Source organism: Coregonus lavaretus (assembly GCF_964263955.1).
Source record: "Coregonus lavaretus genome assembly, chromosome: 8".
In the NCBI taxonomy this organism is placed as follows: Eukaryota; Metazoa; Chordata; class Actinopteri; order Salmoniformes; family Salmonidae; genus Coregonus; species Coregonus lavaretus.
In genome coordinates, this window is record NC_139995.1 from 9,303,426 (window position 1) to 9,327,824 (window position 24,399).

The 24,399-nt window shown below is 41.7% G+C and overlaps 1 protein-coding gene across 1 annotated transcript in view; it reads right to left on the minus strand.

Moving 5' to 3' along the window:
- Positions 1-777: 777 nt before the first annotated feature.
- LOC311133489 (neuron navigator 1-like) overlaps positions 778-24,399 on the minus strand; it is a 130,990-nt gene continuing 107,368 nt past the window's right edge. The window contains exons 15-31 of the mRNA XM_084166977.1: positions 23,807-23,890; positions 22,824-22,935; positions 22,585-22,703; positions 22,004-22,012; positions 18,795-19,006; positions 18,422-18,584; positions 14,783-14,957; positions 14,312-14,409; positions 14,093-14,188; positions 13,561-13,729; positions 10,628-10,863; positions 8,623-8,777; positions 8,445-8,516; positions 7,002-7,198; positions 6,569-6,687; positions 5,962-6,171; positions 778-5,578 (exon numbers count right to left, since the gene is read on the minus strand). Of these exons, the coding sequence (XP_084023103.1) occupies positions 5,489-5,578; positions 5,962-6,171; positions 6,569-6,687; positions 7,002-7,198; positions 8,445-8,516; positions 8,623-8,777; positions 10,628-10,863; positions 13,561-13,729; positions 14,093-14,188; positions 14,312-14,409; positions 14,783-14,957; positions 18,422-18,584; positions 18,795-19,006; positions 22,004-22,012; positions 22,585-22,703; positions 22,824-22,935; positions 23,807-23,890 (2,316 nt within the window). The 3' untranslated portion in view covers positions 778-5,488. The remainder of the gene's footprint in view (positions 5,579-5,961; positions 6,172-6,568; positions 6,688-7,001; positions 7,199-8,444; positions 8,517-8,622; positions 8,778-10,627; positions 10,864-13,560; positions 13,730-14,092; positions 14,189-14,311; positions 14,410-14,782; positions 14,958-18,421; positions 18,585-18,794; positions 19,007-22,003; positions 22,013-22,584; positions 22,704-22,823; positions 22,936-23,806; positions 23,891-24,399) is intronic.

Here is a 24,399-nt window from a genome sequence, read left to right on the forward strand (position 1 = left end):
CAAAGTCCTCAAAGAGTCATCACTTTAGAGGGAGTGGCAGGCTATATAGACGGTGGTCACAGACTCCACCCCCTAAGGAATTTTCTGTAACAGATACTTGACTGAATCTTGGACCTTATTATAGACCTAGTAGGGACATCCCAACACTTTCGTTACCCCACTGAAGTTAAAATGTAAAATGGTTAAGGTTAGGGTTTAGGGTATGGACATCCCAAGGATACCGAATAGCACTAACACTAGTAGGAATAGGGATCCCCTATACCAGGGATGTCAAACATATGGACGATTAGGCCCGTAAGGGGAACTCAATATACTAAAATGACTAAAACCAAATCGAAACTATGTAGAACTGATAATGGACCTACATCCATGGTTTCTTGACTGTGTCCAGCTAGCTAATAATCACTGAAATTAAAGTTAGACAGTCAGGGAGCATCATATATTCCAAAAACGATAGAGGACTATTTTTCCCAAATTTTGACAGCGAGGAAATATAACACATTTTCAGTGTGGCACTCCGGACCTCGTTGAAGAACGAATGCGGCCCTCGGGCCAAAATGAGGGGGTTTACCCTGTGTTTCACTCAGTTTCCAGTTCACTGATGTGTTTGTTCTGATAAATCACCCTTATAAACACTGATATGATGGTTAGGCCACAACCCAAATGCACACTGACTGCTCTTGAAGATCTTAAGTGCTCTTTCATTGCAAATTTGAATTCATTATTTTATAGGAATGGAGGTAAAAATATTTTCGCAATTATGAGACAAATCATATATGACATGATTTTATTGACTGGAACAAACAGTAGGTGGATGAAGATGTCATTTCAGAAGCATGCCTACCTCTCCACGTATTGGGCTCAACTCTGGAGTGATAAGTTATTAATCTTGTAGTAGGCCTTTATGGAGTTATTTGTTTTCCTTAATGATTGTTGTCGCGTACAGTATGCGTAACTATTTACAATGTTTACAATTGTGAAGTCCTGTACAAAATAGATAAATGAAATTTTACAAAGGATTCCTTAGAAAAAGAAATATCAAATATCAGCATATTAAAAAGAAAAAGCATTTTCTATATAGAATGAACCCCTAACAATACGTTAATGCTATTACATGTTTTGTTCACACACTAATTTGGCATGCATTTACAACATTTAAAAATCCATCACATTTGCCTGTCAGTGACATTAGATATCATTATTACAGTTTTTATATTTTTATTTTGAGTCAATAACAAGCTTTGCAAAATAATTATGACTATTCAGCAACCTGTATTGGATTTAATCAAGTGGGAAATACTTCATTTCCAAGAACTTCAGATTTGTTTAGTATTTTTGAAGACCCTGATATAGAAAACATTGATTTATCTTGGATTTTTTGAAAATCAAGCTTTTATGTCGAACTATGTTCTTAGATAATAGTTAAATTGTGCCCAACTGCAATACAGGCCTAAACCTTTGGACAACAAACTCTATAACCTACACCTCATTTCCCTCATGTGACTGACCTGAGTTCTAAACCTGGGTCTCCTGTGTGCCACAAGGGTATGTTATCCCACTGAGCTAAAGCCCAGGTTTTACCACCCATTCACAGTCAGGTGGTGTCTTGTGGGACCAAGTTTCTTTTTACACATTCTAATAACCTTCACACAAAGCATCCCTTCCATTGTCAACGGTCCCACTCACTCTCTCAATGCAACACTTGCATCAAAATTCACATTAAGGTATAGTCAACCCTGCCTGTAAAATGAACTCTTTCTCAGTAACATAATCCTCATTTGGTCCAATTTACTGCAAGACTGGGGCAAGACTGGGTTTGTTAGCTTTCAGAATAATTGTTGACGTTTTTTCTAATTGCCAACACCAGTAGAAGTTGCTGCATAGTCCTGATACAGAAGATGGTTTGCAAACACACAGCACAGCCACTACAGCGCAACAGCCACAACGACCAGTGAATGAGATGAAGAACAAGCAGAATGGCATTTGTTTACTTGCATACATAGATACAGTGTATACTATACTCTTATACTCTTCTAAATAGTAAAACAATGCAGAGTAGTTAATGAGGCTAATCATTAAGATGACAGAAGGTTCATGGGGGGTCTAGTAGGCTGAGTTTACACAGGCAGCCCAACTCTGATCTTTTTCCACTTATTGGTCTTTTGACCAATCCAATCAACTCTTTCTACAATAATTGGGCAAAAGATCAGAATTGCGCTGCCTGTGTAAACGCAGCCATGGTGTCATTGTGAAATGATTTGGCCAAAGGGGCATCTTTTCACACATAGGATTTATCAAGGATTCTTTCAATTTGTAAAAATGTGACCACACAAGGCAGTAAAAGCCATTCGCTTCAAGTCATCAGATGGAGTCATTAACAGTTTGATGCAAAAGCATACAAAAAATAGTACAAAAGGAATGTACCATGTTTTAACTTCATCACGGTGGTTTAGTTGCACTTTGCTTAATAATGACCTTTGATAGTGTGCAACATTTATTTCTGTTATGATAACCATTGTACAAAGAAAGGGATCTGACATTAAATTACAGTTTATATACAGGTGACTTATGATAAAGGGATTATACATCATTAGTGTGAAGAGACCAAAACACAGACTGATTCTCCTACATTATTTCAGCATCAGCCAGTATGGTCAGATGTATCTTTTGAGAACACTCCTGTAACCCACTCAACTTCTACCATTCTATATCTATGCCTCTGAAGTGGGAAAATGGTCCTTGATCATTGCTGTGAGCAAATAACTATTTCTTCTATTTTATGCTGTGTGTCTGAACGGTCATTACCTAAACCAAAGATGAGCAAAGCAATATTACCAGTCAAAAAAGGGAGAGCACCATTGGTTGCTACAATAGATGTAAGACTGTTAATAGCAGAGTTAACCTGTGTCTGATGAAAAGGATTTATGGGGTGCAACAGAGAACTCTAAATCATGACGTTCACTCGCCCGTCTTGGTATAGGCCTAAATACATGTTTTCTACAAGGAATGAGACAGTAGCTTTGTGAAAAGGCTAAATTCAAAAGCACCTAAATGATCTGCGATGCTATATGGCTACCACATTGAGTAAAAGATCTACATGTACATTCTTTTAAGCACTTTTATACTCTAACTACTGTCAATATGCAAGATTACAGTAAAGTATTTGGTTCAGCATATCAGATATTAGCACCATGCAACTAGTGTAGATCAAATAACTGAAATCGATATTGGAAATACAGCATTGAGCACAGTAACTATACTGAATAATGTTGTGGAATATATTAGACCTCACCATATTCAAAATAAAAGTCAAGCAATATCTAAGCTATAAGCAAATGTTAGTTGCTTAAGCGTTATTCCAAAAAATAACTTTCTTAGTAATACCTGATTTTATATGTGAGTATTACTGGCATGGCCTTTATATCTTCAAACAGATAGTTGGATTTCAAATCGGTCTATGTCAGTTCAGTCAAATAAATAAAAAGTATGCTGCCTGCAACAAAATGAGGAACTAGTACCACAGAAGCTGAAGTTAGTATGTACTGATGACATCTTTAAATGTTTTGGTTAAAGAGTGACAGCATTTGTAATTTTGCTAAGTTGTAGCTGCAATGAATGATAATTAAAGATATTACCCATAAGGAAATAACCATGTGTCTGTGTTCTGCACTGTTAAATCCTGTTTTCTCACTTGACCATGAAACCCTGATCCCCACCATCTAGCCTACCTGAAACATGTTGTTTATCCCTCAAATATAGTTAAATGACATTGAAATCAATCCTGAACTAGAGTCCTGCATCGGATCGGATACCCACGGTTCCCGGCAGTTGACCTGCAAAAAAAATCAGCTGGAGGGTGGAATGAAAACATTCTTATCAAAGGTTATGATGGTGGAATACACCATCATGGAAACAGGTGCTGCGTGAGTGAAATCCCCGGTTTGGAAGGATTTGGAGTCATTGTGGACAAGGAGGACAACAACCCGGTATGGATACAGCCTGCAAAAGTGCAAGCAGGTATTTGTTTGCGTTAATTCAGTTAATATAAGTTTATTATTACATCAATTCAGGCTTTCATTCATTTAGACCATATGCAGGCCTTATAAAGTTTAAACCTGTGAGACTGGTTAAAGTTTGAGTAGCCAATAGCCTACTAAATGAATGTAGGCTATTTTTGCAGCCTATAGCTTATTCGATTATAGGAAATGTTTACTTAAGTTTGAATGTAAATGTATTGTTTTGTTATGTCAGCTATAGGCTTTCGTTAAGTAAGAAGAAGTCTAATTAAAAGGATCTCATTCAAAGCGATCTGAGTTGTCAATGTGCCGCATCGCAAGGTGAAAATCAGAAGATAGGCCTATCGTTCTTAATTCATGCCATGGTTTCCTTTGATCCAAATGTGAATAGACATGCAGACAAATTAATGAATCCAGGGAATGGGAATAGCCTAATACTCTGGAGTCATAAAAACAATAAATTGATATTATTTTGCCGGTTCACGGATCGGCTCTCTATGCAGAGAAAAGTCTGTCCTGATGTCGGATATCGGGTGGGGCTCAGAAATAATTTGGGCGGGGTGGTGCGGCTCCAAAAAAACTGACCTGTGCAGGACTCTACCCTGAACTATGTGAGGGGGCAAAAAGTCAATGTCCTGGCACTACTCTGCTCTGAGGCGATGGTTATAAAGCAAAGCACCACTGTTGTATACTGCTGTTCATCTTGAGGTTATCATAAGTCATAGATTTATTAAGGCATTCAGTATGTTTGGTCACAGAGTCAAACAATTTCACCTGGTTATGTATAAGAGTTGCATATGTCTAAGATTTGGCCTTCAAAGATTGATCGATATGTATTCAGAACCAGGACTATACAACCTGACAAGCCATACAACATGCCGTCGTACTCTTTCCAATAAGCTAAAATGGGTCTCAAACTGACTTGATTTTACAGGCACACTGCAGGCCATTTTGAGCAAATGTGGACAAGCAAGAATGTGCTTTTTTGTCATTTAAATTTGCTGTTGGAAGAATCACCTGCTTAGACCAATGAGAGATGAGGATTAATTTCTAAAGTAAGAGTAATACTTATTATCTAGATAATTAGCACCTGTTTCTATCGAGGGCAGCAGTGATAGAGAGAAGGCTTCTATAAAGAGAGACTTTATACTGTGTATTGTGAATATAACCTCTAGTTCAAGAAAATCTGAAGAAATAGAAAATCTAAATATTTTCTCTCACCATAATATCGGTTGGTATGACTTGGCATGATTGAATACAATTCAAAAACAACAAAACAAATGGCTTCTCATTCAACCATATGGAGTGTGATTGTTGTTTGCTGAGATTAAAGATAAGGTCCAAAAGGAGCAGAAAACAATGTTGGAGTTTTTGTTCCTGAATGTTATAAACTGTGTATACTAGAGCTCACATAGGGATAAATATTTAGGGCTATTTGAAGTGCTAGGTTTTGAGTCTAGAGTTTAAGTTGTTCAAAATGTAGGGAGGCTGGGGTCCATTGTATCTCTGTCCGGAGATTCAATGTAGTTGGCTGCCTCTTGCAACTTCAACAACATAGCCATCTGGAACAACAGACAGAGGGGGAAAGGGTCAGAAAAGGTGAAGCATTTCAAATTAACTCTATATAATGCACAGTATTGTGACAACGATACCTTCCAAGGACATACAGTAATATAATTGAGATACAGACGAGGCCAGAGAAGGACTTACAGCAGGGTTGGGAAACAGGTACCACAGTGTGTTTCAGGCTTTTGCACCAGCCCAGCTCGTGCTATACACACCTGATTCAACTAATCAATAAATCACATTGTTCAGATTGGACTATTATTAGGTGAATCAGGTGTATCGTTGCTGGACCACAACAACATCCTACACACACTGTGGGACCTCCAGGACCACAGTTGCATACCCCCATGGTACAAATATGGGAAGACGAGTGTCTTACCAGAGGATCCAGGGTGTCCATGGAGCTGGGTGGGGTCTCCTTATTAAGAGGCCTGGCTGAGGCCTCGCTGGGCTGGCCTGGGCCTCCAGAGGTCATGCTGGGGGGAGGCAGGTGGAACAGCTTGGCCTGGTCCTGTTGGGCTGAGGGCCAGGGCAGGGTGCCCCTCACCCACTCCACTGGGTCCTCCCACACCGCCTTCTGACCATGCACCTGTGGCACAAAGCCACAACACGTCATACTCCGAGCACATTTAACATTTTAGTCATTTAGCAGACGCTCTTATACAGAGTGACTTACAGTTAGTGCGATAGCTAGGTGAGACAACTACAAATCACAGTCATAGTAAGTACAGTACATTTTTCCTCAATAAGGTACTTATCAGCAAAGTCAGTGCTAGTAGGAAAAGAAAAGTGTGAGTGTTATTCCTTGAAAGATGCTCGCTCCATCCATTTATTTTCCCTGCAATTCACCTAGCCTGGTCCCAGATCTGGTTGTGCCGTCACGCCAAACGTTTGACGTGACAATGACAATAAAGTTGGCAATAGAGCACAAAAAGATCTGGGACCAGGCTTTAATTCATCTACCAAGATAGTAAAACCTGTCTGACCTTAATGCCATCCTTGGCTCCTTCCTGCAGGTAGGGGATAATGGAGAGGTTCCACAGGTCAATGAACCAGGAGCGGAACTCCTCCACAGTCACAGGACAGGACAGGAAGAAACACGGACCTAGAGAGAGGGAGAGAGAAGAGAGCAAGAGAGAGAGAGAGGGAGGGGAGACAGAGAAAGAGAGGAGAGAGAGAGAAAAAAAGAAAGAATAAATAATATGAAAGATCTTTCAATGACCACATCAATCAAACACACAGTCTGTGGCCATAGACAAGAATCAGATCTCCAATAACTAACTAACTTTAGGTATCGCTTTATTTGGATAGTATGTAGATTTAGATCTGTAGATCATCCATTGGGGACTATCCAATGAAAGTGTGACCTAACTTTATATTCCTGTATTATTTCCCGCTTCTAACAGAATGTTTTCCTACCGATGAGGAAGTCCGAGGTGCTGTGTTTCTCCAGGAAGGTGTGCAGGTGGTACCACAGCTTGGGCACCCAGTCCAGCACCCTGAGGAGGTCCTCGTTGGCCAGGCTCCTCTCGTCCTCCGCCTCCATCAACTTCCTGTGCAGGTAACGCACCAGGAAGCCATTGGCTGGCTCCACATTATTGGAGAAGGTCACCATCCTTGGGGTCAGGAGAGGGTCAAAGGTCAGGTCATGCTGTATATATCATAAAGTACTATCTACTATATACAGTGCCTTCAGAAAGTATTCACACCCCTTTACTTTTTCCACATTTTGTTGTGTCACTGCCTGAATTTAAAATGGATTAAATGCCGGAGAGGAAGGAAACTGCTCAGGGATTTCACCATGAGGCCAATGGTGACTTTAAAACAGTTAGAGTTTAATGGCTGTGATAGGAGAAAACTGAGGATGGATCAACAACATTGTAGTTACTCCACAATACTAACCTAAATGACAGAGTGAAAAGAAGGAAGCTTGTACAGAATAACACCTTCCATACTAAAGTAAAACTGCTAAAAACAACTATGTCCTGAATACAAAGTTATGTTTGGGGCAAATCCAAAACAACAAATCACTGAGTACCACTCTTCAAATGTTCAAGTATGGTGGTGGCTGCAAGGACTAGGGAGTTTTTTTTTAGGATAAAAAGAAATGGAATAGAACTAAGCACAGGCAAAATCCTGGAGGAAAACTGGGTTCAGTCTGCTTTCCAACAGACATTGGGAAACAAATTCACCTTTCAACAGGACCTTAACCTAAAACACAAGGCCAAATATATACTGGAGTTGCTTACCAAGACGACATTGAATGTTCCTGAGTGGCCTATTTACAGTTTTTTGACATAAAATCGCTCGAAAATCTATGGCAAGATTTGAAAATGGCTGTCTAGCAATGATAAACAACCTTGAATAATTTTTTTAAGAATGTGCAAATATTGTACAATCCAGGTGTGTAAAGCTCTTAGAGACTTACTCAGAAAGAATCACAGCTGTAATCACTGCCAAAGGTGATTCTAACATGTATTGACTCAGGGGTGTGAAAACGTATGTAAATTAGATATTTTTGTATTTCATTTTCAATGCCAATGCAAACATTTCTAAAAACATGTTTCACTTTGTCATTACTGGGTAGTGTGTAGATCGGTGAGAGAAAAAAATATATTTAATAAATTTTGAATTCAGGCTGTAACACAAAATGTGCAATAAGTCAAGGGGTATGAATACGTTGAAGGCACTGTCCCTATTTATTAGACTGACAACATCCCAATTTAAATACGCATCAAAGCGTACTGTAGATGCATGACAGGGATATACTGTAGCCTTAAATAAGATGTTTTAAGACTAGGTCAGAACAAAAGCCTTCACACACAAAAAAACACAAACAACTCGATTTGTCTCTTCACTCACCTGAAGCTGAGGTGCAAGCCATGGTTTGGGGTCATCTTCACCGGCTGGTTGGTAGTTCCAATGATGTAAGGACTGAAATAAACACAGAATCATCACAGTTAAGATTAGAAACAATAATGTACTAATGTCTCTAATAGATGTTTGATAAAAGGTTCCATTTCAGTGTTAGTCTACTCACCATTTGTGGTATTTGCAGGTGAGGGCCCCGTTGACAAGCTCACTGATGGAAGTGGCATCATGTATATCATCCAGGATAACCACCAATGGAATTTCAGCAGTGCTGGTTTCCCGGTCAATCTGATTGGCCAGGTTGGACAGGTAGAGCTGGAGATCCTGTTGAGAGAGGTCATGTTATTGATGTATGGTGATATTAAATCACAAACCGAAACCAGATGACTGCTTTCTCTTGGTACTGAGCTGTAAGGTGTACAGGCTTTTCTGCCAGCCCACCACTGACAAACCTGATGATTAGAGGTACATGTTTAGTTAAAGGGCCAATGCAGCAGTTTTTTTTACTTAATATGAAATCATTTCTGGGTAACAATTAAGTACCTTGCTGTGATTGTTTTCAATTAAAATCGTCAAAAAGAAACAAAAAAGCTTGTTAGCAAAGAGCAATTTCTCAAGCAAGAATTTTGCTAGGACTGTCTGGGAGTGGTCTGAGTGGTAAGGGGAAAACTGAAAATAAAACTGAAGGACATCAGCATTACTCTAGACCCTGATCTCTCTTTTGATGAACATATAAAACATATTTCAGCTCTGCATATTTTGTTGTGAGGATACAGAATCAATAGACCATTTGTTCTGGTATTGCCCTCAGGTAGTCTGTTCCTGGTCTCAGCATAACATTAATCTAAAATTGACCCTAGAAATAACATTGTTGGGAGATCTGGAGAGAGCTGGTCAGTCAATCACTAATATACTAATACGCTTAGTAAAAGTATTTATCTTCAACTAGCAATCTGTGGAATCTATTCGATTAGATATAATCTCCACTGGGTGCAGCCAGAAGAAGACTGGCCACCCCTCAGAGCCTGGTTCCCTTCTAGGTTTCTTCCTAGGTTCCTGCCTTCCAAGGGAGTTTCTCCTAGTCACCGAGCTTCTACATCTGCACAGCTCTGACACACACACTTAACCCACCAGACGTGCCACCAGGGGTCTTTTCACAGTCCCCAAATCCAGAACAAATTCAAGAGCCATTATTGCATGGAACTCCCTTCCATCTCATATTGCTCAAATGAACAGCAAACCTGGTTTAAAAAAAACATAAAGCAACACCTCACGGCACAACGCCTTTCCCCTATTTGACCTAGATATTGTGTGTATGTATTGATATGTAGGTTACGTGTGCCATTTTTAAATTGATGTAGTTCTGTCCTTGAGCTGTTCTTGTCTATTAATGTTCAGTATTATGTCAAGTTTCATGCTTTGTTTGGACCCGAGGAAGAGTGGCTGCTGCTTTCGCAACAGCTAATGGGGATCCTAATAAAATACCAAATTGCATGCTCTTTGGGGTTTCAAATCAAATCAAATCAAATTGTATTGGTCACATGCGCCGAATACAACAGGTGCAGACATTACAGTGAAATGCTTACTTACAGCCCTTAACCAACAGTGCATTTATTTTTTACAAAAAAAGTAAAAATAAAACAACAACAAAAAAAGTGTTTAGAGAAAAAAGAGCAGAAGTAAAATAAAGTGACAGTAGGGAGGCTATATATACAGGGGGGTACCGTTGCAAAGTCAATGTGCGGGGGCACCGGCTAGTTGAGGTAGTTGAGGTAATATGTACATGTGGGTAGAGTTAAAGTGACTATGCATAAATAATTAACAGAGTAGCAGCAGCGTAGGCTGGGTTTCTGTATAAGCACTTTGTGTCATCTGCTGATGTAAAAAGGGCTTTATGAATACATTTGATGTATTGATTGGCAGAGAGGTTTGGAAATATCTTTATTATTGGTCTATTAACCTCTTTTCAAACAGCTCTTACACTAAAAGGGCATTATCATCATTTTCACAATATTATTCCAACCTCATAGGGTGGAAATATATTTAAAACACAGGAAAATCATGTTTTTGACTACACTGGGCCTTTAATAATTAGCTGCTCAGCGTGTAGCTCCTATCCAGAACTAGGAGCAAGGAACCCTGTTACCGTATGGCACACAATGTCCTGTACCCACCTTGCAAGACTGGCGGTGCATGTTGAAGGTGACCACAATGCCGTCGTTGAGGTCTCGACCGCTGCGGTCCACCAGATACTCTGCCAGGCGGGAGGTGAGGTAGGTCTTGCCGGTGCCACTGGGCCCAGACATGATGAGGCGGCGGTGCTTGAGCAGCAGGCTGATGTAGTGCTGGGTCATGGGCTTGGGGATGAGGGTCTCAAACACCATGCTGTCCACAAACTTCTCCTTCAGACCTGAAGGACGCAGAGGTCAAAGTTCAAACGTTTAATGTTCTAAAGCTTTATTGTCTGTTCAGGGTAAACACCCATAATTAAATATAACACTAGAATGGACAGAAATCTGCCATCTTGGCCCGGAATTATATGTGTAAACACTTAAAATTAAAATGTATTTGACACAACACATAGACAGGTGAGGTACACCTGAGGTGAGGTGCGATTGGTTGGGTGTAGGGAATTCCAAACAGCCCTCCATTCAGCTGCTCACAGAGACATACTGTACATGAAGAGAAGCACTAAAACTATCAATCCATTTTTCCTAACATTGAGAGAATGCACTAAACCAGAGTTATTTTTGTAGTTAAACCAGGGAGTCCATCCATGTACATGAAAATGTTCTGCTTAACGATTTCCTGCATCACGTCTCCTTTTATAAACAACTTGGAGTGCAGAAAGAATGTTCTGTAAATAACTCCCAGATCAAGAGCAAGGAGTCTGTGCTCGTCCTCTTTCCTCTCCATGCCTTCTCCCCCCTACCTCCTCCATGCCCCCACCCTACAGTGTGAAATATCACCACCCACATTTATAGGGTTTGTGTATTGTGTGTGTGTGTTGCCTGGGCCAGCTGGGTCGGACTGCCTGAGCTGCCTGACACACAAGCTGCAGCGGGATCATGTTTCTCTGAACCCCGACTGCACTCCCCTGCTTCTTTCCCACCCTGCCCTACTGCATTCCTGCTTAGCCAGGTGGAACAGACAGCCTACCCAGCCTACACCTCTCCATTGCTTTAAAAATCACAAATGGGGTCTAACTGATATGGATTACCCTGAAATGGATCTATGTACACTACTGTTCTAGGGAAATGTGCTCTAAAAAAAACTACATCGGTCCAAAAAAGCTAATCTGCTAATGGCCTGTCTGAACATATGTTTTCCTCTGACACCACAAATCAGTCTCAGCTTGGCCCAGTCTCACCTCTCTGCTACAGGGTGCCAGTAGCAACGGTCATCGAAATAGTTATTATGATTTTTTAACAATTTGAATGATTGCAACAGTTGGACAACGGATGAAGATTCTCCAAACTCTTTTAATTTTTATAATCCTTCAGAATTATAGCAAGTAGGATGCGGTATAGTGCCTTCAGAAAGTATTAATGAAGTGTAAAAGTTAAGGGTAAAGTTCGAAAGTTGTCTGTCAGAAGTATTACAATACAATGTAAATGTACTTTTAACCCATCTGTCTGCATATTTCAAGACATGGCATAATGGGGTGTTGTGAGATACCCGATGGGTTGGACGATACTTTTCTTGTCAATCATCTTGAAAAAACGTATACTTAAAAACTGGAAATCAACCAATACTTAATCGTTAACACAATGAGAAGGTCAAATGCTTTATTATCTAAATTGCATGGGCAACAGAGAGTAACAAAATGCTGCAGTTTGAGGCCATGTGGCGGAGAGTGATGCGGGCGCTGGAGATAGGGGTGTGAGCAGGTGGGTCTGGGCAGGGGTGATGTTGTGGATGTTTGGATGCGTCTGTATGTTGTCATTTGTATGTGGATGTTTTGTATAAAAAATATTATTCTGTATTTCATTTTCAATAAATCTCAAAACATGTTTTGAATTTGTCATTATGGGGTATTGTGTGTCGATGGGTGAGAAAAAAATGTATTTAATCAATTTTGAATTCAGGCTGTAACGCAACAAAATGTGGAATAAGTCAAGGGGTATGAATACTTTCTGAAGGCATTGTAGACACCACAAATCTTAGCCAGACCCAGACTCAGCTCTCCGCTACTGGGTGCCAGTGGTCAGAGAGAGGTCAGAGACAGGGGGGAGATAATTATAACGAGACAAACAGAAGGACTTATGTGACTACAGAGCAGGGTTTGTGTCAATTCCATTTAAATTCCAGTCAATTCAGAAAGTAAACCATTGAACAGAATTTGAATTTCAGTGTACTTCCAGAATTGACTGGAATTGAAATGGAATTGACTAATAATAATAATAATATGCAATTTAGCAGACGCTTTTATCCAAAGCGACTTACAGTCATGCGTGCATACATGTTTGTGTATGGGTGGTCCCGGGGATCGAACCCACTACCTTGGCGTTACAAGCACCGTGCTCTACCAGCTGAGCTACAGAGGACCACAGGACTAGAGGACTAGAATTTAATGATTGGATGATTGGCTTCACAGCCAATCATCCATCCTACTTGATATTCAACATCACATCTTAGTATGGAACATAACAAGGAGTCCAAATATCTGGTTAACGTACGCAGCATGGGTCATAAATAATGATCTATCTTAATAAAACATTCCTTTAATCATTGTTCAGTGTGGAACAGGAGATCTGAAGAGAGTGGACAGAAATTCCAAACATACACGGTCTCAAAGCCAAAACAAGTGCTGCAATGACCTTTGGTGTGAACATTAAGTCCATTGACTGTTTGCTGACCCCAAATAGATATAACACAAGCTAGACACAAGCTGTCCTTTACAATCGATGCTCAAAGAAATTACACACAAAAAAACAATCTTACTGTGATAATCAGTTAATAGTACATTAACAAATACTCTCTCCCTCAGAGCAATATTGTTCTTCATCAGAAATTAAACTGCAGATTGTAGCTTAAATAATGGTATATTTCCAGAAAATGACCATTATTCACAACTGTACCATTATGATCCTAGTCAGGTACTGACCTTTGAGTGTTACAGTGATGCCGCTGGGCCCCTTGGAGACACAGCGTGAGGGATGGCTCTCTGGCAGCTCCCCTCCCAGCACCCTCCTGATGTGGTTCATACTGTAGCTGTAGATAGAGTCTGTAGTAAGGCCCAGGCTAGAGGTGGGGTCCACCTTGGCTATGTACACCTGGGGGAGGAGAGAAGGGGGGAGGCGAGGAGACAGGGAAAAGGAGACATGGGAGAAGACAGGGGAGAGGAGACAGGGGAGAGGAGATGAGGGGAACATTAGTTGTGTTGGGGAAAAGCAGACTGAGAACTTACAGATACAGATTAAGCTCTAGCCAAAACCATGTCCAAATTGAGAAGAAAAGTGCTTCTGTATTTATGTCTTCTGTTTGTTGACATTATAACCCTACACAGAACCTTACACCCTACCTTGTCATTTAAGTTTATACAAATTGAATTTTTAGGCTACGTTTGCATCAACAATATATCCACTTTTGAATGTAGAACATGTTTTTTCACATTCGAGGTGCCTGTTGAGACTCACCTTAAAAGCCTGGCCAACAGCCGAGTCCAGCATAGGCCAGTCCATTCTACCATTAACCCTCACAGTACCGATGAAAAAGTCTTGCTGTTTCACCTCCTGTTGAACGAGGACAGCAGCAGTTGAGAGGTTAGAAGGTTTACCATCATAGTTATTGTAGAGCCCAGCTGAACTGAACAAGTCTGGCTCATACATAATCATGAATCGTATAAATAGACTCACATCTTTGAAGACGCGCAGATTGGCCATGCGAACCACCACTCTCACACGCGTGTCGTCCCTATGAGAGGGGAGGCTAACGGTGTCTGTCTGGAACACGTCTGTTTCGACAGAGAGAGAAAGGGAGAGAGATAGCGAGAGAGACATTATGGTATGAGTGGTAGTCAGCTGGAGAGACACTGGGACAAGGCATAAACTAATGAGTGTCCTACATGCACGTCATGACTTTAACATGTCAAACATAAACGTGGGTACACAATGTCCTTGTGTTCTGTTTGACAGTTGTACGTTTATTCATCACTGAGTTATGACCCTTTCACAGTGCACACTAAGGAGGGTTATCTAGCTGAAATGCTTTATGACAATTATCCCTAGTTTCAGATTTAAAATAAAAATGGATTCATGGATGTTCATTCAGTCTTAGACTTGTTGAGTGATGACTGCGTTCCTCTAGTCACTGATGCCAGGCCTCACCAGAGGGGCTGCCCTCTCCCAGACTCATGCCGAAGGTCTTGGGCAGAGACATGGCAACAGATTGGCGTGGTGAGGCTGTGCCCAGTGATGCCAGGCCGGAAGACTGGGAGGTGGAGGTGGAGGGACCGCCTGTCTTCAACTGGTCATTCTCTGCCTTCAGGTTCTCCACTGTCATCTGCAGGCAGGAACACACAGTGTAGCATTAAGGTGATAGCTACTTAATGAGGGGAATCCTATAGGGGCCTAATGGGATCAGGTTCAGGGGCCAAACTACACAAACCATGAACTATATCTACATTACAGTAGACATCATTGGGTAACACAAAGACACATACACAAACATGCAAGCAGGCACGCATGCTCACACACCTCGCACACACACACACACACTAGAGTCCTGCACGGGTCAGTTTTTTGGAGCCACACCCACCCCACATCAATTCCGAACCCCACCCGATATCCGACATCAGTACAGATTTTTCTACGCAACTAAGAGTCGATCCATGACCCGCCGAATAACATCAATTTATAGAATTGTTTTTATGACTCCAGAATAGTAGGCTATTATTCCCATCCATGCATTAATTCATTTGTCTGCATGTCTATTCAACATTTAGATAAAAGGAGACCATGCCATGAATTAAGAACAATATATATACAGTGGGGAAAAAAGTTTTTAGTCAGCCACCAATTGTGCAAGTTCTCCCACTTAAAAAGATGAGAGAGGCCTGTAATATTCATCATAGGTAAACGTCAACTATGACAGACAAATTGAGAATTTTTTTTCCAGAAAATCACATTGTAGGATTTTTAATGAATTTATTTGCAAATTATGGTGGAAAATAAGTATTTGGTCACCTACAAACAAGCAAGATTTCTGGCTCTCACAGACCTGTAACTTCTTCTTTAAGAGGCTCCTCTGTCCTCCACTCGTTACCTGTATTAATGGCACCTGTTTAAACTTGTTATCAGTATAAAAGACACCTGTCCACAACCTCAAACAGTCACACTCCACACTCCACTATGGCCAAGACCAAAGAGCTGTCAAAGGTGGTCCTCTGTAGCTCAGCTGGTAGAGCACGGCGCTTGTAACGCCAAGGTAGTGGGTTCGATCCCCGGGACCACCCATACACAAAAATGTATGCACGCATGACTGTAAGTTGCTTTGGATAAAAGCGTCTGCTAAATGGCATATTATTATTTATTATTATTAAAGGACACCAGAAACAAAATTGTAGACCTGCACGAGGCTGGGAAGACTGAATCTACAATAGGTAAGCAGCTTGGTTTGAAGAAATCAACTGTGGGAGCAATTATTAGGAAATGGAAGACATACAAGACCACTGATAATCTCCCTCGATCTGGGGCTCCACGCAAGAGCTCACCCCGTGGGGTCAAAATGATCACAAGAACGGTGAGCAAAACTCCCAGAACCACACGGGGGGACCTAGTGAATGACATGCAGAGAGCTGGGACCAAAGTAACAAAGCCTACCATCAGTAACACAATACGCCGCCAGGGACTCAAATACTGCAGTGCCAGACGTGTCCCCCTGCTTAAGCCAGTACATGTCCAGGCCCGTCTGAAGTTTACTAGAGTGCATTTGGATGATCCAGAAGAGGATTGGGAGAATGTAATATGGTCAGATGAAACCAAAATAGAACTTTTTGGTAAAAACTCAACTCGTCGTGTTTGGAGGACAAAGAATGCTGAGTTGCATCCAAAGAACACCATACCTACTGTGAAGCATGGGGGTGGAAACATCATGCTTTGGGGCTGTTTTTCTGCAAAGGGACCAGGACGACTGATCCGTGTAAAGGAAAGAATGAATGGGGCCATGTATCGTGAGATTTTGAGTGAAAACCTCCTTCCATCAGCAAGGGCATTGAAGATGAAACGTGGCTGGGTCTTTCAGCATGACAATGATCCCAAACACACCGCCCGGGCAACGAAGGTGTGGCTTCGTATGAAGCATTTCAAGGTCCTGGAGTGGCCTAGCCAGTCTCCAGATCTCAACCCCATAGAAAATCTTTGGAGTGAGTTGAAAGTCTGTGTTGCCCAGCGACAGCCCCCAAACATCACTGCTCTAGAGGAGATCTGCATGGAGGAATGGGCCAAAATACCAGCAACAGTGTGTGAAAACCTTGTGAAGACTTACAGAAAACGTTTGACCTGTGTCATTGCCAACAAAGGGTATATAACAAAGTATTGAGAAACTTTTGTTATTGACCAAATACTTATTTTCCACCATAATTTGCAAATAAATTCATTAAAAATCCTACAATGTGATTTTCTGGATTTTTTATCCTCATTTTGTCTGTCATAATTGACGTGTACCTATGATGAAAATTACAGGCGTCTCTCATCTTTTTAAGTGGGAGAACTTGCACAATTGGTGGCTGACTAAATACTTTTTTCCCCCACTGTACACTACCGTTCAAAACTTTGGGGTCACTTAGAAATGTCCTTGTTTTCGAAAGAAAAGCAATTTTTTTGTCCATTAAAATAACATAAAATGGATCAGAAATACTGTGTAGACATTGTTAATGTTGTAAATGGCTATTGTAGCTGGAAACAGCCGATTGTTAATGGAATATCTACATAGGCGTACAGAAGCCCATTATCAGCAACCATCAGTCCTGTGTTCCAATGGCACGTAGTGTTTGTTAATCCAAGTTTATCATTTTAAAAGGCTAATTGATCATTAGCACAGCTGAAAACTGTTGTGCTGATTAAAGAAGCAATAAAACTGTCCTTCTTGAGACTAGTTGAGTATCTGGAGCGTCAGCAATTGTTGGTTCGATTACAGGCTCAAAATGGCCAGAAACAAATAACTTTCTTCGGAAACTCGTCAGTCTATTCTTGTTCTGAGAAATGAAGGCCATTTCATGCGAGAAATTGCCAAGAAACTGAAGATCTCGTAAAACGCTGTGTACTACTCCCTTCACAGAACAGCGCAAACTGTCTCTAACCAGAATAGAAAGAGGAGTGGGAGGCCCCGGTGCACAACTGAGCAAGAGGATAAATACCTTAGTGTCTAGTTTGAGAAACAGGCGCCTCACAGGTCCTCAACTGGCAGCTTCATTAAATAGTACCCGCAAAACACCAGTCTCAACGTCAACAGTGAAGAGGCGACTCCGGGATGCTGACCTTCTAGGCAGAGTTGCAAAGAAGTCCAATGTCTGTGTTCTTTTGCCCATCTTAATCTTTTCTTTTTATTGGCCAGTCTGAGATATGGCTTTTTCTTTGCAACCCAAACCGGGAATTTCAATCGAGCAGCACCCATTTCCACGATGGTGTATTTCATAACCTTTCTTTTTATTTCTCCGTTTGGGCCTACTTTAGCCATTTTCGTGTGAGCTAGGCTAGCCAAGCAACGTATTCTCGCGTGAGGGGGATGGAACATATATTTCCGCACCACACAAATATTGGAAAGTTCCTTGATCCACTGCATGCGTGGCTGGTAGCCTATACGTCTGCTTCACCTCTCACAGAATGGAATTTGCAACACAACATGTTCCTGGGTTTGTAAAAAATATTTTATCTTGATTTAAAATGTTTTCGACGCAATATAGTTCTGAACCGCGAGCCGAACCGTGGGTTTCCGACCCGATGCAGGACTCTAACACACACACACACCTGCATGTTGGTCATGGCCTCCTGCAGCTGTTCCAGCTGGTGGGCGGAGCTAAGGGCCTCCAGGCGGATGTCCGTCAGCTTCCTCTCCTTCTCCCAGAGGGCCGAGCGCAGCGTGGTCACCACCTTCTCATCCTCCGGGGGCTCCTCGCCTCCTTCACACAGTCTGGAGAAGAAGAGAAGAACACACGTTGCTAAGACTGAACAGAGGTGGCAGGTACCCCCTCTTCCATTGAACTGTATGATAGAGATGAATAAGAGAGATAAATAAAATATAGATAATGTTACATGACATTCATACATGCCATTTGGAAGCAAAACATAATTCAGACTGGAGGTGCAGCAAAGGTGATCAGGTTGTGTGAATTGACCTTACCCAGAGGATGATGCAGAGACAGAGGACCTCATCATAGAGGGAGGGTTGTCTCCATTTCCATCTCCCTCCCCATCCCTGTCCACGTGGTGGTTGGGGATTTTAGGAGAGGAGGGTGCAGAGGAGTCTGGAGTGGCGATCTCCTCGATGTCAGCGTACGACGCAGAGAGCTTGGAACCCTTCTTACTGAATGCCTTGTTGAAGGAACTCCTCAACTGTACAGAGAAATGTATAGATAACAAAGATGAGAATTAAAGACTGATGGAGCACCCAGAGAGAACCACAATGAACACTTACAGTATTGTGACTCCTGTATCCATCCTGTATTTGTTGATGCATTCAACCTTTGATGCGTATCAAATGGCACCCTTTCCCCTATATAGTGCACTACTTTAGTGCACTATATAGGGGAAAGGGTGCCATTTGACACGCACAGCTATGCTTAATCAAAATCACAGCAAGTGTATTTTTGTTTATTTGGAAGTCATTACTTGGCTTTGATTTGGACACTTGAATATAGAGCCAGTAGAAAAAATACACTGTCCTCAAAATCCCCAAATCTCCCCACCCCTATACTGGTGTCCACTTTTCTGGGGTGAAGCTTGGTGAACCCAAGGCTAATCTAGGGTTGGGGTCAATTCCATTAAAATTCCAGTCAATTCAAAAAGTAAACCAAATTCCAATTCCACATTTTCCTAATTGAAAATCATTGAAGAGAATTGGAATTTCAGTGTACTTCCTGAATTGACTGGAATTTACAGTGGGGAAAAAAAGTATTTAGTCAGCCACCAATTGTGCAAGTTCTCCCACATAAAAAGATGAGAGAGGCCTGTAATTTTCATCATAGGTAAACGTCAACTATGACAGACAAAATGAGAAAAAAAAATCCAGAAAATCACATTGTAGGATTTTTAATGAATTTATTTGCAAATTATGGTGGAAAATAAGTATTTGGTCAATAACAAAAGTTTCTCAATACTTTGTTATATACCCTTTGTTGGCAATGACACAGGTCAAACGTTTTCTGTAAGTCTTCACAAGGTTTTCACACACTGTTGCTGGTATTTTGGCCCATTCCTCCATGCAGATCTCCTCTAGAGCAGTGATGTTTTGGGGCTGTCGCTGGGCAACACAGACTTTCAACTCCCTCCAAAGATTTTCTATGGGGTTGAGATCTGGAGACTGGCTAGGCCACTCCAGGACCTTGAAATGCTTCTTACGAAGCCACTCCTTCGTTGCCCGGGCGGTGTGTTTGGGATCATTGTCATGCTGAAAGACCCAGCCACGTTTCATCTTCAATGCCCTTGCTGATGGAAGGAGGTTTTCACTCAAAATCTCACGATACATGGCCCCATTCATTCTTTCCTTTACACGGATCAGTGGTCCTGGTCCCTTTGCAGAAAAACAGCCCCAAAGCATGATGTTTCCACCCCCATGCTCCACAGTAGGTATGGTGTTCTTTGGATGCAACTCAGCATTCTTTGTCCTCCAAACACGACAAGTTGAGTTTTTACCAAAAAGTTCTATTTTGGTTTCATCTGACCATATGACATTCTCCCAATCCTCTTCTGGATCATCCAAATGCACTCTAGCAAACTTCAGACGGGCCTGGACATGTACTGGCTTAAGCAGGGGGACACGTCTTACACTGCAGGATTTGAGTCCCTGGCGGCATAGTGTGTTACTGATGGTAGGCTTTGTTACTTTGGTCTCAGCTCTCTGCAGGACATTCACTAGGTCCCCCCGTGTTGTTCTGGGATTTTTGCTCACCGTTCTTGTGATCATTTTGACCCCACAGGGTGAGATCTTGCGTGGAGCCCCAGATCGAGGGAGATTATCAGTGGTCTCTTATGCCTTCCATTTCCTAATAATTGCTCCCACAGTTGATTTCTTCAAACCAAGCTGCTTACCTATTGCAGATTCAGTCTTCCCAGCCTGGTGCAGGTCTACAATTTTGTTTCTGGTGTCCTTTGACAGCTCTTTGGTCTTGGCCATAGTGGAGTTTGGAGTGTGACTGTTTGAGGTTGTGGACAGGTGTCTTTTATACTTATAACAAGTTCAAACAGGTGCCATTAATACAGGTAACGAGTGGGGGACAGAGGAGCCTCTTAAACAAGAAGTTACAGGTCTGTGAGAGCCAGAAATCTTGCTTGTTTGTAGGTGACCAAATACTTATTTTCCACCATAATTTGCTAATAAATTCATTAAAAATCCTACAATGTGATTTTCTGGATTTTTTTTTCTCAATTTGTCTGTCATAGTTGACGTGTACCTATGATGAAAATTACAGGCCTCTCTCATCTTTTTAAGTGGGAGAACTTGCACAATTGGTGGCTGACTAAATACTTTTTTTCCCCACTGTAAATGGAATTAACCCCAACCCTGCAGAAATCTAGTCATGGGACGTGGTCCTATGGACGCAGTCCACGCAACATGAAAATAACCTAGCAGCTTAGTCTGTAGGGAACAGAGCACATGGAAATAAGCATCTGGCGATGAGACAGAGATGTTCACTAGACTTTGTAATTTGTCCAATGAGGGGGAAGGAAGAGATAAAAGCACTGTCCCATGGTGGAAAAAGCCGTGAGCATTGTACAGACTGTACAGATTTGAGTTGTTGCAAGAATCATGACCAAATGAGGAGCAAGGCTTTAGTGTTTATGTTCACTTTGTTCACAGTAGAACCCTATATGAAGAATTATCCAAATGTCTTAAGTGTCTGTACTGTCTGTACAGTTTAAACAATGTGAGACTTATGATTCCACAATACATACACTTCTGACGAAATAGTGTTGAGTTTGAAGTTTTGTCATGATATGTGAAATATGGAGGACTACCACCACAAAACAACAGACTATATCACAAAAAGTTGATTTTGTCCTGCAAAAAATATAATCTTCATTCAATAACTTTCACACAAGCTTTGCATGAAATCAAAACAGAATTTGAAAACATTTGTTGTCGTCTGATTATCCAATTTACTTTCTTTGTGATTTCTGAATCATTTATCCGCCTTATATTTACAGTAAATGGTGCATATAAAAATGGATGCTTACGTAACGTACTGTTAGTGAATGAAGTGGAGTTAGCTAGGTTTAATATGGGATGAAAAACCACACAGCTTTTCCAAATATCTAACAAGTATGACTCATCAGTGCAGGGAGGGAGGGAGGGAGGGAGGACTTGGGGCTCTTACAATGTCCACTACTCACCTCAAAGACCTGAATAAAATACAGTAGCAGGGAAGCATGAGAAAGAGATCAGAGAGGAGTCATACTTAATATCAGATTTGGAGAGAGAGAGAGAGAGAGAACCCACACATGCAGGAGCACAGACACAGAGAGAGCGGCTGGATGGTTTCTCTCTTTTCAATGCAAAACATAATTTAGGATTCTAAACTATCCTATACTATGCCAACCTCATAACTTAATGATGTTGCTATTTTATTGTTTATAAGCTCTTTAGAATGTTTATGTCATTTTATAGCTTGTGTAAAACATGTTATGTAGAGTTTATGAAGGCTTTATGAATGCATACATTAGCTAGATCACCTAAAGTTAAGTAAAGTTACCCACATTGCTTGTTACTAGCCAGCCCAGTGGTAAACTCTTGATATAGTGAACTCCAGGAATACAAATTGTAGGTTTTCGCACTGTTGGACACCAATAGACAATAGACAGTACAACTGCCCTGACCCTAGTGAGATGGTTCTCTCATAGAACCAGAAACCCAATTAGAATCCTGATTCTAATTCTATATTCTATTTACAGCTCAGGCGGTTCTGTGCTCTCACCCAGCTCTTCTTCTTCTTCTTGGCCTCCTGTTCCTTCAGACTGCCCATGCTGGAGTGGCTGGTGATGCTGTTCAGGCTGGAGATGCTCTCGGACGAGTTCTGCCTCTTCATCTGCAGCTCTGGAGAGACAAGAGGAGCTAGTGAGGGTGGTGAAGAAGAGAACAACTGTTCTGGAGAAGAGAAGGAATGGTTGAAGGGATTATGGTGAAAGAACGTTAGGCCCTTGGTTGGCTCCTTACCTTTAGGAGGGATGTCAGGGTTGCTGAGGGCCACATGGATGATATCCTGGGCCTCTGTGTTCTTCGTCTTCAGAATCTCTATGGTCTCCTTCAGATCAGTCAGCTCAGAGTCCTACAGGGAAACAGGACCAATACATTACCATACAGTACAACTGTCTGCTGCCTCTAGGGTTGCAGAATTCTGGTAACTTTCCCCAAATTCCCAAGTTTTCCAGAAATCCAGATTTCTGGAAAACCTGGGAATTTTGGGAAAGTTACAGGAATTTTGCAACCTTACTCTGAGGTCGAGACGGGACTCCCTACTGTACATCTTCTGGGCTAATGTACCCCATTGAGCACCTGACAGCAGTCATATACGGGGGACTGACTATGGTGTGTCTATGGTGTCTCAGACCTGAAGGCTTGAACGATTGTGCTGAGTGGCTAGTGAAAACAAGACCTTAGCACCATGTCAACCTTTGACCTAGATTTCATTTCCTGTCCCCCTGACAGTCTTTGTCCTCAGCTCTCCAAAAGGATGATACAGGTAGATGGTGCCAGGGCTTTGGGGTGGTCATGCGGATAATGCTCAAGGGCATGTTGTGGTACAGGATGTTAGCCTTGACTGTCAAAACACACTGAGGAGATCGGACTCGGTCTCCACTCTATGCTCACTTTGCTCTCCGCCTTCTCATAGAACAAAAGTCAAATTGGTTTATTTGTTTGAAAAGCTATTGGTTAACATGAATTCTCCACATGCATTTTTTATGAAACTCTCACAACTTGAAGCTCTGTTTGCTACAACTCATTATGGTAAACGGGAAAGCTGAATAATAAACATCTCTTACGGACATTCTTTTGACATTGGTTGGAAATAGCTGGACAGTAAATGAATAGCGCAGAACTCCGCTCCATTGAAGTTTCGGAAAATAAACGCCCCCCCCCCCCCTCATCGTGGGAGGATGTAAGAGAGGGCAGAATAATGCAGCTGCATTTACCGGTACCTTCTGCTCCTGGCTGACTGACAGGCTCTGCAGACGTGACGTCATCAGTTGCAGGCTCTGCTCGAACGCTGCTACCAAATTAGCCTTGAGAGAGAGAGGGAGAGAGAGAGGGGGAGAGAGAGAGAGAGAGAGAGAGAGAGAGAGAGAGAGAGAGAGAGAGAGAGAGAGAGAGAGAGAGAGAGAGAGAGAGAAAAAGAGAGGGAGAGAGAGAGAATACAGAGATGAGTCACTGCAGTGTAGAGGCCGCAGGTACCACAGGCTCAATGCACATCAAGCAAATGGCTTTCTCCATCTGCCAGGAGGAGAGGAGGGAGGGGTGAAGGGATGGGACAGCTGTGGAGGATGAAAGGAAGGGAGGAGAGGAGGGGTGGGGTGCAAGTGAGAGGTGACTGGAGTATGGCACTGGGGCACAGGCCTCTCCAACCTGATGTAGCATGGGAGACCTTTCTGAACCCTCATAGTACTGAATGTGACTCTAATTTACCGTAATAATAAACTTCAGCCAGTCGTTTGTACTTATATGGTATGTGTATGTATCTTGTAACAAGGCTACCATCTTTACATTCTCTTACATTTCAACATTGGCTAATTTT